Below are 15,109 nucleotides of genomic sequence, written 5' to 3'. Positions count from 1 at the left end.
CGTGATAGTTCTTGTTTATTTTGAGTTATAATTATTATTAAAATGTATCGTTTTACACGCCGAAAGAAAGAGTGCTACATATTCTAACCTTTGACATAAAAATTCATCTCAATTTCTAATGTAAAATTCATTTACTAGCGAGGAATGATGAAAAACATGTCTTTAATGTTACAATTTGTTGTTTAAATTGCATCGAAATTCCTTTGATATATAGAAAACAATAAACAACACTCTAAAAGGGTCTAAACATAAAAAGCCGTTAAAATTTGAGCCATTTTTGAATTGGTCTTGTTGCCGAATAAATAATTTATACGCAAACCCTGCACCTTGTGGTTCCGTCGCCGGCTCACCCTCTTATATCGCGCAAGGGCGATCGCGCATAGATTGGCTGCGTACTTTTCTGAAAATGGGGCCCTTCACGATTCTAGTTAGTTTTTTGTATGGAGTTTGACAGTTGGAGGCTGAAATCATGTAAACACTCCATACAAAACCACACAAAAAACTAGCCTGCAATTTTCAGTCTAGATTATTCTAGCCTCAAAGCTAGAATTAGATTCTAGTACCTGCTCGAAAACACGGGTTTGTTTACATTTATCCCAAGGTGCATTAAAGAGATCTTGTGACGGAATCCAGAATCAATGTGTATGTAGTATAGGTGGTATCATAGCATGTTTTATAACCAAATTTGAACATCACTTTTTGACAGGAGGGTTGAAAACTTTGGTTCAAACAAGCTTTTTGGAGGCTTGACGAATACTCAAAACACTCTTAAAATCTTCATTCAGAAACAGAAGCGATACAAATCAGCTTTCTTAATTCATACATCTTGGGATAAGCCCACCTGTATATTATACCCACTTAGATAGCTGCTCGAAAACTGCTATACAATGCAAACAGCTGACAGGCTGAAATTTCAGCCTACGAACTTAAAATGGAAAGGGCCCCAATTTTGAATTACCCCTAGTGAGGGAAAAATGAAGTTTTCGTCAGAATCAATTCCGGCTAGTAGGTCGATCTCGAAATCGGCCCCGGAATCGAAATCAGCTCCCAAAACAGCTCCGGAATTGAAATTGATTTTGAAGTCGGAATCGGTTCTGGATTCGGAATCGGTAAATAATCCAAATTCACTTTTAAACGATCCATTCTCATGGAGATTCCCGGACTGAATTCGCTTCTGAAACTTCTTATTTCAATTCTGATTCTCATTCCGGAGCTAATTCGAATTCTGGAGTCAACTCCGATTCCGTTTCCTGAGCAAATTGCGATTCCCAGGTCAATTCCTATTCCGGAGCCGATTCCGATTTTAGATTAAACTTTGGATTCGGCTCCGGAGTCAATGTCACAATCGGCTCCGGAATGGACTCCGTCATCGGCATTGAATCCGAACACGGAATCGGATAGGTCCGAATCCGACCTCCCACCACTAATTACCCCCAATTCCAGCTGGCAATTTTCTTTCTTTCTGTATTTGCAGTTACAAAACGTTACAACACTAAAACAAGATTGCTTGTATAAGGAAAGGATAATCGAAACAGTTTATTAGTAAGAAATATGTGTTACCTTCTTATCTTATTACAAATGCATTGGTTGGCTGCGACCGCTCATCTGCTGCAACGTTGTCGCAATCGCTTTGTAAACATCTTCACTTTCCTTCTTGTTTTGATCATCTTATTTTGATATCTCATAAGTAACGGTTTGTTTCATGGTTTCTTCAATCTTACACATTAAGCTATTCGCAAATTGGTACTCACGTTTCGCAGGTTTCATTCTCTGACCACAATTTCGTGTTGTTTAAATAATTCTACCTTTTTTTTGTAATGTTTCTTGGGTTGAAAACGAAGTGCGCAGTCAATTTACCAAACGAAAGCGGCAATGCTCAGCATCGAATGCATCGATTGGAATCGTGCTAGTTATCAGAACAGTGATAACAAATCTGCCGGATTGAATGTCCGTCAGCCTGCTGGTTTAAGTAATCGGTAAAAAGTTATCCTATGTACGCCGACTCGGCAACATGCTGTTCTACGTGCCGTGTCAGAGACTAGAGCAAGTTATATCTGAACAAGAAGAAGTTGTAGCAAACCACAAAATCAGTTACACCATCCGTTTTTTGTTTTGTTTTGTTTTTGACACAACATTCAGACATTTACCGGTACAGAGAGTCATATATATATGATGCAAACTCTGGATATCGTAGATTACTATAAGTCTAGTTTTGTAAGTTGGTTCGATAACTGAACTGAGTTGTTCGGTAATGGTTCAAGACTCAAGAAAAGCCAATCGGTCACACACAGGGTACACAGGGTTACGGGCTGTTTTTGTCTTCTTTTGGTTCTCTGGATAAGGAAACGGATACTGGAGAGACCTAGTACTTCTAGGTGAGATTTGTTACATCTATTAAGGGAGCCGTCTATGCAACGAACGAACTTTGTTTTATTTGTATTATTAAATCACATTCAATGCAAATTGCAATTGTAGTAACGTTCAGCTAATTCCACCTAAACAACAGTCTGTCTCTCGTCCGGATCAGCAAAAAACCCCGTCCTACACACACGGGCAAGAAACGAACTGTCCCAACGTTCGAACAATAACGTGATGTAACGACGATATGTGATGCCCATATACACAGTGTGCCATTGTTGTGCGTTTTCTTCGCCCACTTTCTACCATGACGAGGTTAAATTAACATTGCTCCTCTAGTGGAACTGAGCAAATAAACATCCCTCTTTCCCCTCTACCCCAGGGGGCAATTCGGAACCGCCTCCACGAAAATACACCCGTCCAAGTGCGTCCACAGTGTGAGTTATGTTCCCTTATCTTCAGTATTCGCTTTCGGCACAGCACATTTGCTCAAAACTTTGGTACAATTTGCGAAAAGGAAAAAAACCCTTTGTGATGCTATATTCGCTTGAATTCAATTTCTATAATTATCATCATTATTAAAACGTTAGCAAGATGCAAACCACACAAAATTGTGGTTCCACAGATGCTCGATTCACTTTGTATCTTTATGTTTTCCTCAGCAAGAAAAGCTCTTCCTTGTGTCCCTATGGCGTACAAATGTAAGATTAAGGTTTTGGTTTTGCTCTAATTTCTAATTACTCCTTCATATGGTTCCGTTGCTCGGCGCAAAACCAATGACTATATCGCGTGTCCCGGCAGCTACCTTCTAGACATGATGCGCCTAGATGTCTTGCATTGCGTTCCACTTCTCACTCTGTCTCTCATTTAGCGTAAAGATTTGCATTTAGTTATCTCATGTAGCGTTACAAATTGCGTAATAATTTTCCTAGTATATTTTTGAGGGTGTATGGGTTTTTAGGGATATTGCGCTGCCAGTAAAGTAAACGTGCACGCAGCAGCAACTAGCGACCTTTTCGTCTAAAAGAACAGCTAGTTCATAATGATAATTAAAAAATCAATATTGTACTAATATTGCATAAATTAAGGACCATCTACAGACCTGGTAACGCTAAAATATAATGACCTTATTAATTATAAAGAAAAATATGAATAAATGGTTTTATTTAAGTGCTATCCTTTTCTTTCTTTGCATTGCATGATCATTTAATATTGCAACTGCAGCTTATTTCTAAAACCAGCATCCTTGGCTGGTGAGCTAGGAATGTTAGTTCTTTACCAGAAATAAGCGATTGATATTTTGGTCGAATTCAGCATACCTTCATAGCAAAGCTAAAAAAAACAGTTAATAAAACTCTAATGGATGGTCTCCACCGAAACAATAACATGGAAGAGCTGGAAACAAAAGTAACACAAATAAACAAGTTACGTTGCAGTGACCAACTAGTTACTTTAACTAAATTATTCAATACTTTCACTTCTGGCGTTCGTATAATTTTATGTAAAGTAATTAGCAAAGGACATTAGCTACCAGGACCTATCTATTAGTAACCAGAATCAAATTAATATTTTAAAGTGATAAGTAATACCATGTTTGTTATACCACGCATAGTGCAATTATGTTTCGGTCATGTCACTTTCCCTTATAAGCGTTACGTAAGTTATGGATGGTTCCTGAAGAAATATTTTAATAGAACCATTTATTTCTCAAGAAAACGGAGTGCCATTTTTTACGAATTTATGAAACAAAATAAGAAGACGGAAAGTGACGAAGAAAGAAGGTAAGATGTGAATAGATCCAACAAGTGGTAGTTTTAGTGATTTTAAATTCTCCAACGCGCATTACAGATGCTACTAGAAGTTACTGTCCATGAATGGATAAGCTCAGCTCGTATGGACTAATATTACAATCTATCATTATTCTAGCATATAAGTGGAAACGCTTGTAGCATCAGCAGCAGCAAATGGCGATGAAATGTATGAAATACATTGAAAAATTCTTCCAGCAATATAAGCTTACCAGTGATGAACCGAACGAAGTTGAACAAAAACAAAACTATGGCAAAGCTTTCGGTGTAAAATGGCGTAAGTGAATTATGGAGTAAGATTAAGTTACTTAGCTTAAATAATGCAGGGAATCCTATGTGTTTCTTCCAGTTATTTTCCATTTTTTATATTTCCCTAATTTATTAAATTTATCTCCCGGTTATTGACCACTGTCTGCATCCGTTTTGAATCAGTTTCACAAGTGATTGACATTCCCTTTTTTAAAGAATTGAGCTCACCAGCTTTTGACATGATCTCAACATACATTATGGAAACGGTAAACAATTCGTGGGACTGATTCAAAATGAAGTAGGCAATAGACAATAATTCGTGAAAATGATTCAAAGACTTTTGGGAAACGTAACGCAACTCCTTGGGAAATCGTGTAAACTAAACTCAGGGTACATTTCTTGTGCTGAGATCATCATGTACGTTGTTGTACCATTGTAAGTAGTGAATATTTGTATGTTCTCTCCTTCCATTTACCGTGTTGCGTATGCCAAGAAAAAGATTTTTTTTAATAATTTACCATTGCTATGTGTAGGTAGTAGATTGCTGGATCGGTTAAGTTTCGTTCGAAAAGGTGATTTTTTTGTTTTGCAATACCGCAATGTTACCTCACTGTTTGTAATGCACATCTCTACTACACCGTCCACATTTCTTCCTCCACCACCGAGCACGTTGAGCCGTCGATCAGCAGCTGCGATACTCTGTTCAATGTGTGATCGATTTGGTAGCATTCGATACGTTGACATTGTGTCGCGGTTATAGTGTCTTAAGGTTATATAAAACTTCATGCACCATTGCCATCTACGTCTGCCTTCTTCCCAAAACGGTCAATGAACGGTGTCAAACACTACGGGAAAATTATTGCTTTTTACAAACATTGGGTTTTACACACATACGTTACAGTTCGTTCATTTGCCCGCCCAGCCTGTTCCTATTTTTGTTTTGTTCGATCATACTAAAGTCTAGCCGAGTCTACCATTTCTGTAGTCGATCGTTTGCCAAAGGCCCATTGCGATCGGTTCTAGCTCCCAAACTACTTTTGTTCTGCTGGGTGTTCTGCTTTCTTCCTCTGCCTTCCTTTTTGTGCCCATGAATCGTCTGCCTCTCCCATAAATGGTAATTCCAGAAACAGGCCTTTCATAATGGTACGATCATCCCGGTCCTCTCTTCCCTGCCACTAGTATCTGGAGCTCCTGCTGCACCAATACCACTGCCAAACATATCCCCTTCCTATCGCCTGCTGGGTGCATTCATCAATAGTGTGTTTTTGTTAGCGCCTCTATACGCTTACGTCAACAATTGTCCAAAAAACATGCTACTATAAACGCTGGCTACTTCTACCTTATTCTTCCCCATGCAGAGGTGTTAGTTACTTCGACGGGGTCTTTTTGTGGTCGTGTTGCCCCCCTTCCCATCCCCTAACTACTCCTCAATCACAACACCCACGCTCTTCCCATTCCAGAACGGAGGAGAGGCAGCGGAAGAGCGCCAAAGACGCAATTTCATTCAATTAATATAATTTTTTTCACCGTTCGCTTGTCGTGCCACTTGGAACACAATCGTTACTCCAAACTGTTGAGGGGTATGGGCGATGGGAGGACGTTTCATCTAGTACTACCGACGGGGGGAGGGGGGGAGTATGGGTTCAACTAACCCTTGCACTACGCTTGCACCAAACGCTACCCATAACAATAACAAGAAAACATGCGCCATTTGCAATGGTTGTGTTGTGTTCGGTTACACATAAATGACACACGCACATACGCATATCGCGCTAACGTTCGCTGCAGGGGAGGGGGAGGTTGTGTGGGGTTCCTCTATTTTACCAAGAAGTTTAACAGCCCTGTTTAACAGCCGTGCCGAGCAACAGCAGCAGCAACCCCGACCGACTCCCCATATCAGTCACCGCCGACGAAGCACCAGCGAATTCATTGAATGTTGCAGTCTTCGGCGCCGGACGCGTTCTGTATTTGTTGCTTCGTCTTGCGGGACGATCTTCGGATGAGTGACCTGCGAAAGAGGAAGAGTAAGAAAAGGGGGGCCCATGAGGAAGGTGGGTGGTGTAGCAATCATCTAAGTAGCTCCCGATGCAACGACACCCACTTACCTTGACCGGGGCTTCGACTTCACCTCGGCAGCGCCACCGACGGCGCCACCGAGCCCACCGCTGCTCGTGCCTTCGGACGTGGATGCCGCCAGGTACGATGACGAATCCTTTGGCTTTTCACAACCTCCTATGGACGGACTGCCGATTCTGGACTTTGCTGTGCGTTGCAAACCATACATCGAGCAAATGGGAACCAGCAAAGGAAGAAAAGAGCGCAAGAAAACAGGTACATCAAGTGGTTAATTAAGCTATGCCCGGCACGGCGTTTCGTTCGTTGCATAAAACTGTGCACATAATGAGAATCCTGCCATAGGGAGGGGGGGAGCTCATAATGAACAGGCGGCGTGCTGTATAAACAGTGCTGCGATGCTGTCCGCACCTACCTTTACTGCTGGCACTGACGTAGGCTGACGAGCGCCGCTTCAAGCCGGAACCGGACTCGGCGCTACCGTTCACCGGCAGTATGCGGGACAGCGTGACAAACGTGCGAAATATTTCCATTATATTGTAATCATCCTTCGCGGAGCACTCGAGCACCTTTACCCTGGTGAACATAAAAAGAAAATAAAAATAAGAGAGAATATGAGAAACAGGTACAAAAAAGGGCCATGTTTCGATGTGAAAATCCTGTCAAAAGCAATTAGAAAACAACAAACGCTTCGGAGGCTGCCATTGTCCAATGGGAGCGCTGGAGAGCTTGCGAGAATGGTTTGATTTTGCAGCGAAAATCCTCCCGAACCGATCGATTGGCTTGTCGGGGTGATCGGAGCGAAAGGGAGGAGAGTATGCCGTGTGCCACCTAAGCTCTTAATTCACGTATTTAAACCCGCTCTGGTGTCCGCTATTTTCCACCCCCCGGGGAGCACAATTTTCCTATCACACCGGCCGGGCTTTGGTCAAACATTTGATCACAAAATTGCTTCATACCAAATGAGCCAGAAGCACATCGTAAAAACAGTGGTCGAGGGAGGTGGGGGAGGGGGATGGTGGGTTAGTGGTGGTTGCAAGAGTAAAAAATAAAAAAAAAGCGAGCGGGAAAAAGCAACATAAAAAATGAAAATAAACGCTCAAAGCCTTCATCCCCAACGAAGCGATCCGACAACACGGAAGCAAAACTGGATGGAATTGCGAGGGGGCGGGTTGTTTGGCGTTTTAGGCCATAAAGTTTCTTCCGGCTTTGTGTTCGCCCCGCCAAAATCGTCCACACAGGTGATGGAGGTTCCACCTGGCACTCGCCAGGCAGGAGCAAAAAAAAAGAAGCAAAGCGCATTACGGCACAATCCGGATTTCCACGTGTTGGTGACAGAGTGGCATAAAAAAACCACCCGAGTCGATCGATTTTTATGATCATGCTTCCCCGTTCCCTCCGCCGCCAACAAGCGCCGATCAATGCAACAATTCCCTCAGCAGGTGGCCGGTTTGTGATGGGTGCTACCTGGCACACGGACATATGCCTACACACACACTCCAAAAACATGGATACAAACACAGGCATCGGCTAGCCGGTTCGAAACGGTCCGTTCTTTCCCATTCCCGGTGATAAAATTAATTTCAAATTTATCCCATTCTCCTCGCGCGTGGCTGGTGCAGCGAAGCGGTGGTGACCATTTCCACGGATCAACACCACCGTCAGAGCATTGGAGCAGTGCCATTGACCGGGGTCGGTAGCGGTGGCCGCATGGAATCATTGTTGGAGCCCATTGAACTGAGAGCACTCGAGCAACTGGCTAATAAAAAAGCACCTTCCCCCCAGCATTTCATAAAGACGATGTAATCGGGCACTTTTTTTTGTGTGCGCTCCATGTTTTCGGTATGCCCGCGCTGAACTGTCACAGTAATTGCTGCCGAGTGGAGTAGGGCGGCGTTTCGTTACCTTCTCTTTAACGACGATTGAACCCGGAAGGACCCGCGTTCGCCAAGAGGCTTTTGATTAATTCATACGAACGGCAGGGCGTGCGACCGTAGACAACCTTTCGGAATTATTACCGGAGCAAAGTTTTTAATCAGTGTGTGTGGGTGTGTGTGTCAGTTTCATTCGTTTCGCATGGAACGGTTTCCGGTGGAGCGGTTCTCGCTGCGGCATACAAGCAGTATCCATTTGCGCTAATCATCTCGAGCGAAAATGAAAGCACATTAAAAAGCTAGCACGTGCTTGATTAAAGGCTGTGCAATAAAAAGCGAAATGCATACAACCGGAACGATAGCAATAAGCTTGAGCAGGGACGGTGTAACATACGGCAGCTTTTGTAACGAGACGCCAATGGTGGGATGAAGTTTGTTTGTTAGTGTTATTTTGGAGCATCACGGAGGCAGCTTTGAATAAAAAGGCAATCAATATGTAAGACAAGATTGGTTGTCCCTAGGAATGGGATTTCACTTTTGCTCTTTGCTCGAAGGAATTAAAATTAGCAGTATATTATTGAAATAATGGTTACGTGTGCTCGGGAAAATGCATAGCTAAATAGCTTTGAGGTACCATACAAATAAATGTCTTATTTAAAAAAAGTAGATCAAGTAAAACTATAACCCCATCTCGTAGATTGATATGACCAGGAATTCAGTTATTTAAGGAAAATGCATAAATAACGCAACGAGAATAAAAAAAATGAATAAAGAAAGAATCCAATTATTACTGTTCACTATGCTCATGTAATAATGGATTTTTAATGAGCCATTGTATTATGAGTGCTATATCACAAGTTAGCCATATTCCAAAATTAGTACTCGCTCGGTTGTTTTTTTTCGATAGCTTTGCGTTTCACACCAGTTTATCCAGTACAACTAAGATATAACTAACAGAAACAACTAATTTTTATAAACCTGCATCAGGCCGATATGCCAAGCATAAAACCAATAAGAAGGAAATTTTGTTGTCCAATTATTGGCCGTGTATATGTTGTATTAACATTATTTTATTATTATTTTTCACCAAAAAAAAATTATAGAATGCATTATGCATTATGTAGAAGCAAATTTTATAGTTCTAAATGAAGTTAAAATCTAAATGTTTGCATAAAAAAACATGGAACAATATTAGCAATTATTCATTCGTTTAGTCCAAAAAAATCACTTATAGGTAGGATTATTAGAAGATAAGGTAGTCCTTGATCCCTATGGTTGTCGTGTGAAAGGAGAAGAATGATCAGTAAGTTTAACAAGCAATAATAAATCGGTCAATTTACGAGTCTACGCTACTTGGGACCATTATGGCTTCTGTAAAAATCTTCCATATGTAGAGACTGGCCAAAGCATCGATTTGAGCCCTGGTGCTGATCACCTTATGGGGTTATTCTAGCTGCTTTCACTACTTTCGGGTGTACAATACTATACTTTCGGGTGTACATACTCGAATAATAATTTTATTTTGAACATAAAATATAATTCTAATCTAATATCTAATAGTAGTAGTGTAATCGTTTGCTATTATTAGTGTTAGTGAGTGAGTGAGTGCTACACGTTACGCGCACTGCGTTATGTATGTTTTTGCTATGCGTAACGCGTCTTAAGAAGCGGTTACACGTTGTGTCACTACAACCTGTCTGTGTTGGCCTGTCTAAACTGTTGGCAGCAAATTTGGAGAGGGGATTTTGAATAGAAGTAAATAAGTCCTGGCCTGGGAGGCTGGAGCAGCTAGACAAGTAGTATAAAAATCGATAATACAGACATTTCCATCAAGAGTTGAAAGTTGAGTTAGGTGATGAGTTGAGGTTTAGTTAAAAAAGGCTTGCACTTGGACATATGGAACGATGTATTTAAAGCCGATAAAATACCTGAAACCCCATGGCTGCTTTTGGCCGTTCCATTGCAAGGAGTATTCCTATGCCAAAACGGAGTTATCGCCGACTGTTGCGACGATCGCTTTTGCAAAGGGCTAATATTTAGATTTTAAACACGAAAACCAAGTTTTTGGTTGCGAGATTTGTTTCTATATTCTGCACTTTACAAACATCTTGGCTTTTCCTTTGCGAATGAATCTGTTTTATGTTTTGCGCGCACTCAAATCGATTTGACCCTTTCTGACCCTAGCCGCGATTTGTCCCCTTTTTGGAGAGCAGGTTGGTTGCTTCTCTTCGAGTGTCGTCTCTTTTCAACGATCTATTTTCGACGATTAGAGCCCTTTACGCCATCTAGAGGACTCTGATAGCACCTATCAATATGCAAAATTATAGATGTTTGAAATCGTTCGAACATCAACAACCCGGTGTCAGTTAAGGCCGTCCCAACATCGGCCATAAAAGCTTTGAAAGACATTAATATTATTATTTATGTTCGCTTGGGTTGGTTTATTTTACAATTGATCAGCAAATCGTTACAGTGAATAACAGTTCACAGATGGCGAATATGTTCGTTATTGAATTAAAGTTCGAGTGACCTTGCATCCTATGCATGACTATGCATTTTGTATGTGATATGGGACTGGCCGATTCGATAACTCCTGCGAGGTTGGAGCAGATCGATCTTCATTCAGAGAGTCCTCCAATAGTAATGGTGGACTATTAATTGGACCACAGAATCTTACAATATGAAATAAGAAAAAAAAAACACACACACACATCATTTTTTATCTACATTCCAATACCGAAATAGTACCAAGAAAAAAAATCATAATAATGTCCCACCATTCCCGACGATGGAGACGCCTAGTACTTATAAACTTAAAATAGTAAACGAATGACAGGAATCCGTCGAATATAGAGAATCAAATAACCAGCCAAAGCGAGATTTTTTCCATCCCTTCTATTTATAAACTTGTAAACCAAAGGACGATTAGATGATTTTCGCTTTTATTTACCATAACATCGTTAATCAAATTTGAGGGATAACACGCTTGACCTGTTTATCTGTAATGATAGAAATTTTAAACATTCAGTGACAAAAAAAAAAATTCATTGCGAAACAACGGGCTTCCTTCGAATTATGTTTTTATTAGAAAAGTCTAACAGGGTTTTCCAAGTCACTTCCGAATGTGCACATCATCATTCACCGCCTGCAAGATGTTTTTCAAAAGATTGATTTGGAAACTCGTAAGAGGAAATTGACTTGGAAAACCCTGTATGACTTGTGTTACGCACACTACAAATGATGAATGATTGAAAAAATTATTTTAAAAAAATACCAAAAACCAGCGTCACCAATTCCGGAAAACAGTTTGGGTAGAAAACGTTATTCCAACCAATTTGCAACGATTCTGCGATCGTGCAGTAAAGATCATGCTAAATAAATAAAGGTAAAAAATGGCCAAATTGACCGTTCTCTAACTGGTACACAAATTCCCAATTAATTAGATTTTTCTTTTCTCTACCATTCTCTGCAGGTCCACTTTCGTTAAACCTCCTACGGAAGTTGTCACAAACAGATGCACTTGCAGGCGGGAAGGGGCATGAAACAGCTCTCCACCGAAGTGCACCAAACACAGCTTGCCCTTTTTTTCTACCACCAATCATCCTTATGGTTGTGAAGCAAAAAGTAAAATAAAATAAAGAAATTAAAAATAGATCAAAGGAAGGATTGCGCTGCTTACGTCATCTATGTGTTTTTTTAACGTTAGTGGCGAGCAGTTTGAATCTTCAGTATGTTCATCGGCTTTGAAATGATCGGGTTCATTTACCTTACCCACCTGAGAGGGAGAAGATGATGGAAAGAAACATAAATCTGTTCCAAGCTAAAGCACCACACAAGAAACGGTGATGATCTCTCGTGCGGGAAATAAATCGATGCATTCGCTGGAATGTGGCTTATCGTTCTTACCCATCTCACACCATCGAACAAATGACTTTCCCCGTTCCACTTTGCTTCCTTGCCCATGTGATAGCCAATCACATTCGACCATGATAAGATGGTTTCTTCGGTTCGCTATATCCTACGAACCCGCTCTGTTGGCACCAAGTGCCCTTCCGCTCCATATTCAATTAGCCGTATGGTGGCCGTAAGGGCACCAGCACTGACTAGCACACAGCCAACCAGGCAACCTCAATCACACAATCAAACGGTTGACCTTTTCCTGTGCTCGTCCCGTCATTAAGCTGTGGCGCTCATTGTGCACACCTTGGACGTGTGAAAGACACGGCAACGGTGCCAAGAAGCAATGGAGAGGAGTGCGAGACGACGGTGACCGTCCAATTTTCACCTGCTCTTCAGCGCCGCTTTCTGCTAGCGACCCAGATTGGGGAGAATACAAAACCATCGCTCGAAGTGTTCCCCCCGGGGCTGGCGATGTAAAGGGAATTGGTGAAATAGAGCAATATGGAGAAATTTGCTAGTTTAACTCCTCTCGAAGGGACACCGACTCTGACGAGGATGAGAGTTTTGGTATTGGTTTTATGCAGGTTTGTGTGTCTGTGTGTATGTTTATGTGTGTGCGGGCAGGGTGAAAGCTCTCTAGCTTTCTGCGAAACGATTACGCAACTCATCGCCGCTTTACGCAACGTGTTTTAAAATGCTGATTAAAATAATCAATTTAAATTGATACTGCCTGGTTCAGGTTTGCCGTACTCTGCATTGTAGGCGTTGTTTGTTTAGCATAACCAAATCCAAGCTGTTTCACAACCGTTCGAGCGAACCCTTCAATTCGAGTCTGGGTGTGTGTGTGTGTGTGTGTGTGTGCAGTTCGAAAAAGCAGTTTAATATTTAGAGGATATTAGCTTGGGCGAAAAATTGTAATTAATGCACCGTACTTCAGTGGAGAGAGCAATAGCACACGCGCATTTCATTTTACCATATCTGCTCCCCAACCGTGCTATCATCCTCGACGGTAGCTCTTCACATGTTTGCAATGTTTTTTTCTTTTCTTTTTTATTTCAATAGCGCTAGACACTGTTCAGATTTTCTCTACGTCAATCTTTATCCCTGCCAACCGTTCCGAACCGTTTCGAAGGCGCATGCAAAATAACATATCGCATTTTTACATGCCAGCTGCCAAGCTGGTGAAGACTTCGCTTGGCACGCAGACCCAGCTCGACCCCAAGAAGAGTGACGACCGCCCTGCTAGCATTATACTCGATTTGAGTGGTGGTGCGGAGTTCATGCTAACGCTTCTGCCACGCATTTAGCTCCCAAACACAAAACACAAAAAACAAAACTGGGAGCTGTTTTCCATTTTTGAGTTTTGTGGGTTGCGTTATGAATATTTGTTGCCCTCGACGGCAGTTTGGGTACGGCACATGGAAGTACGATTCGCAATTAAACGCTTGCCGACCTGCAGATGGAACATTTAACCTCACTAGTTTAAACCGGCACAAAAGTTTAGATATATGTTTGCCAGATCGTGTGAATATTTGGCCAAAAAAAATCAGGCTACAAAACAGGTTGCGCTCCGCAACAAAGTGTCATATCTTGGCGGGAGTGTAGAAAGCAAATTAGCCTTGGTTATTATGGTTTTTCAACGCGCTCAAATTTGATGCTCGCAACACTGCGTGTACCAGCAAAACAAAAACCAGACAGAACTACCATTACAGTTTTTTCGTATCTCTAGCTACTGACCTTCCATCACGACCAACCAGACCACTGCAAAAGGAACAAATGCGATCTAACCATGTCATTCGGTGCTTACCGGATGAAAGTAGATTTCAATTTTCCACAACCAGAACGGCTTCACCAACACGCTTGCTAACCCCGGCCGGGCGCCTGAGTGTGTGCAATTAAAATTAGATTAGTTCCACCGTTCGTGAATTGGTTACTTTCTCTTCAGGTGTTTTCAGATTGTGTTTTTTTTTGCTATGTTTGCCAGACCTCGGTTGTGAAGCACCCTTCCGTGTTACGGTGCATCAAATCAGCAGAGTGGTGGTGATTTTTTTCTCTTTCTCTCTCTCTCTCTCGTTGCTCAGCTCCCCGGCACTGTCACGCTCGGTGTTGCATCCTGCAGGCGCATATTCTGCATGTTTCAACAAGAAAACGAACAGGCTCTGGCACCACAACGCAGTACCATCAGAACAGTGCAAAAATGTGCAAAACTCCTTCCCACCCCAAAACGGATGCGATTAGACCATTACACTGAGCTTTCCGCTCCAGTTCCGGAAGCACAACCTTCCCTTCCTCCCCTTTTCTCTCACTACCCCACGAACGCACCATTATCCGGGAACGCAGACGAAGAAACAATTGAAACCCGTTAAGCAACCGATTATGTTTTGCTTCTCGTACTCTCGTAGCACTTTTTATCTCTATCTAACTGCGTCTGTACGTGTGTGTATGTGTGTGGCGTGTTGCGTGGCGCATCGTCTGCACTGGAAGGACATTGATGAACCTGCCAGCATCAGCAGTTGGCAGGACAAGTTTCTCTACCAAGCGTAGCACATCGTTGGTTGGCGAAAGTTTGCGCCGGCAGCATGATGACCAACCAAGGGAAGCAGGAAGGATTGTGGCATGTAGTATTGATTGAAATTTTGCACATTACACGTTGGTACAATAGTCAACCAAGGAGAGCTGGTAGTCTGGGGGAGTGATTGGTGTTCGCCCCAAACACGCCATCATCACCGTTGCTCGCATTATCAGTTGGAAGTAGTTTTCACTGATGGTAAACACAGCACAACGCTGGTTATTGTTATCCCCACAACAATACTTGAAGCAAAACTACAATCGTTTCATATACGTCGT

At 41.9% G+C, this 15,109-nt stretch overlaps 1 protein-coding gene across 6 annotated transcripts in view; it reads right to left on the bottom strand.

Annotated features, from left to right (window-relative positions):
* Nucleotides 1-4,547: 4,547 nt before the first annotated feature.
* Nucleotides 4,548-15,109, bottom strand: part of LOC1274961 (GTP-binding protein Di-Ras1) — a 43,616-nt gene continuing 33,054 nt past the window's right edge. For all 6 annotated transcript variants that reach the window (XM_061645838.1, XM_061645839.1, XM_061645835.1 and 3 more), the window contains exons 5-7: nucleotides 6,904-7,064; nucleotides 6,521-6,677; nucleotides 4,548-6,423 (exon numbers count right to left, since the gene is read on the bottom strand). In XM_061645838.1, the coding sequence (XP_061501822.1) occupies nucleotides 6,342-6,423; nucleotides 6,521-6,677; nucleotides 6,904-7,064 (400 nt within the window). In that variant the 3' untranslated portion in view covers nucleotides 4,548-6,341. The remainder of the gene's footprint in view (nucleotides 6,424-6,520; nucleotides 6,678-6,903; nucleotides 7,065-15,109) is intronic.

This window comes from Anopheles gambiae, chromosome 2 (genome assembly GCF_943734735.2).
Source record: "Anopheles gambiae chromosome 2, idAnoGambNW_F1_1, whole genome shotgun sequence".
Classification (NCBI taxonomy): Eukaryota; Metazoa; Arthropoda; class Insecta; order Diptera; family Culicidae; genus Anopheles; species Anopheles gambiae.
Note: the sequence above shows the minus strand (reverse complement) of the source record. Positions and strands in the feature narration are given on the sequence as shown.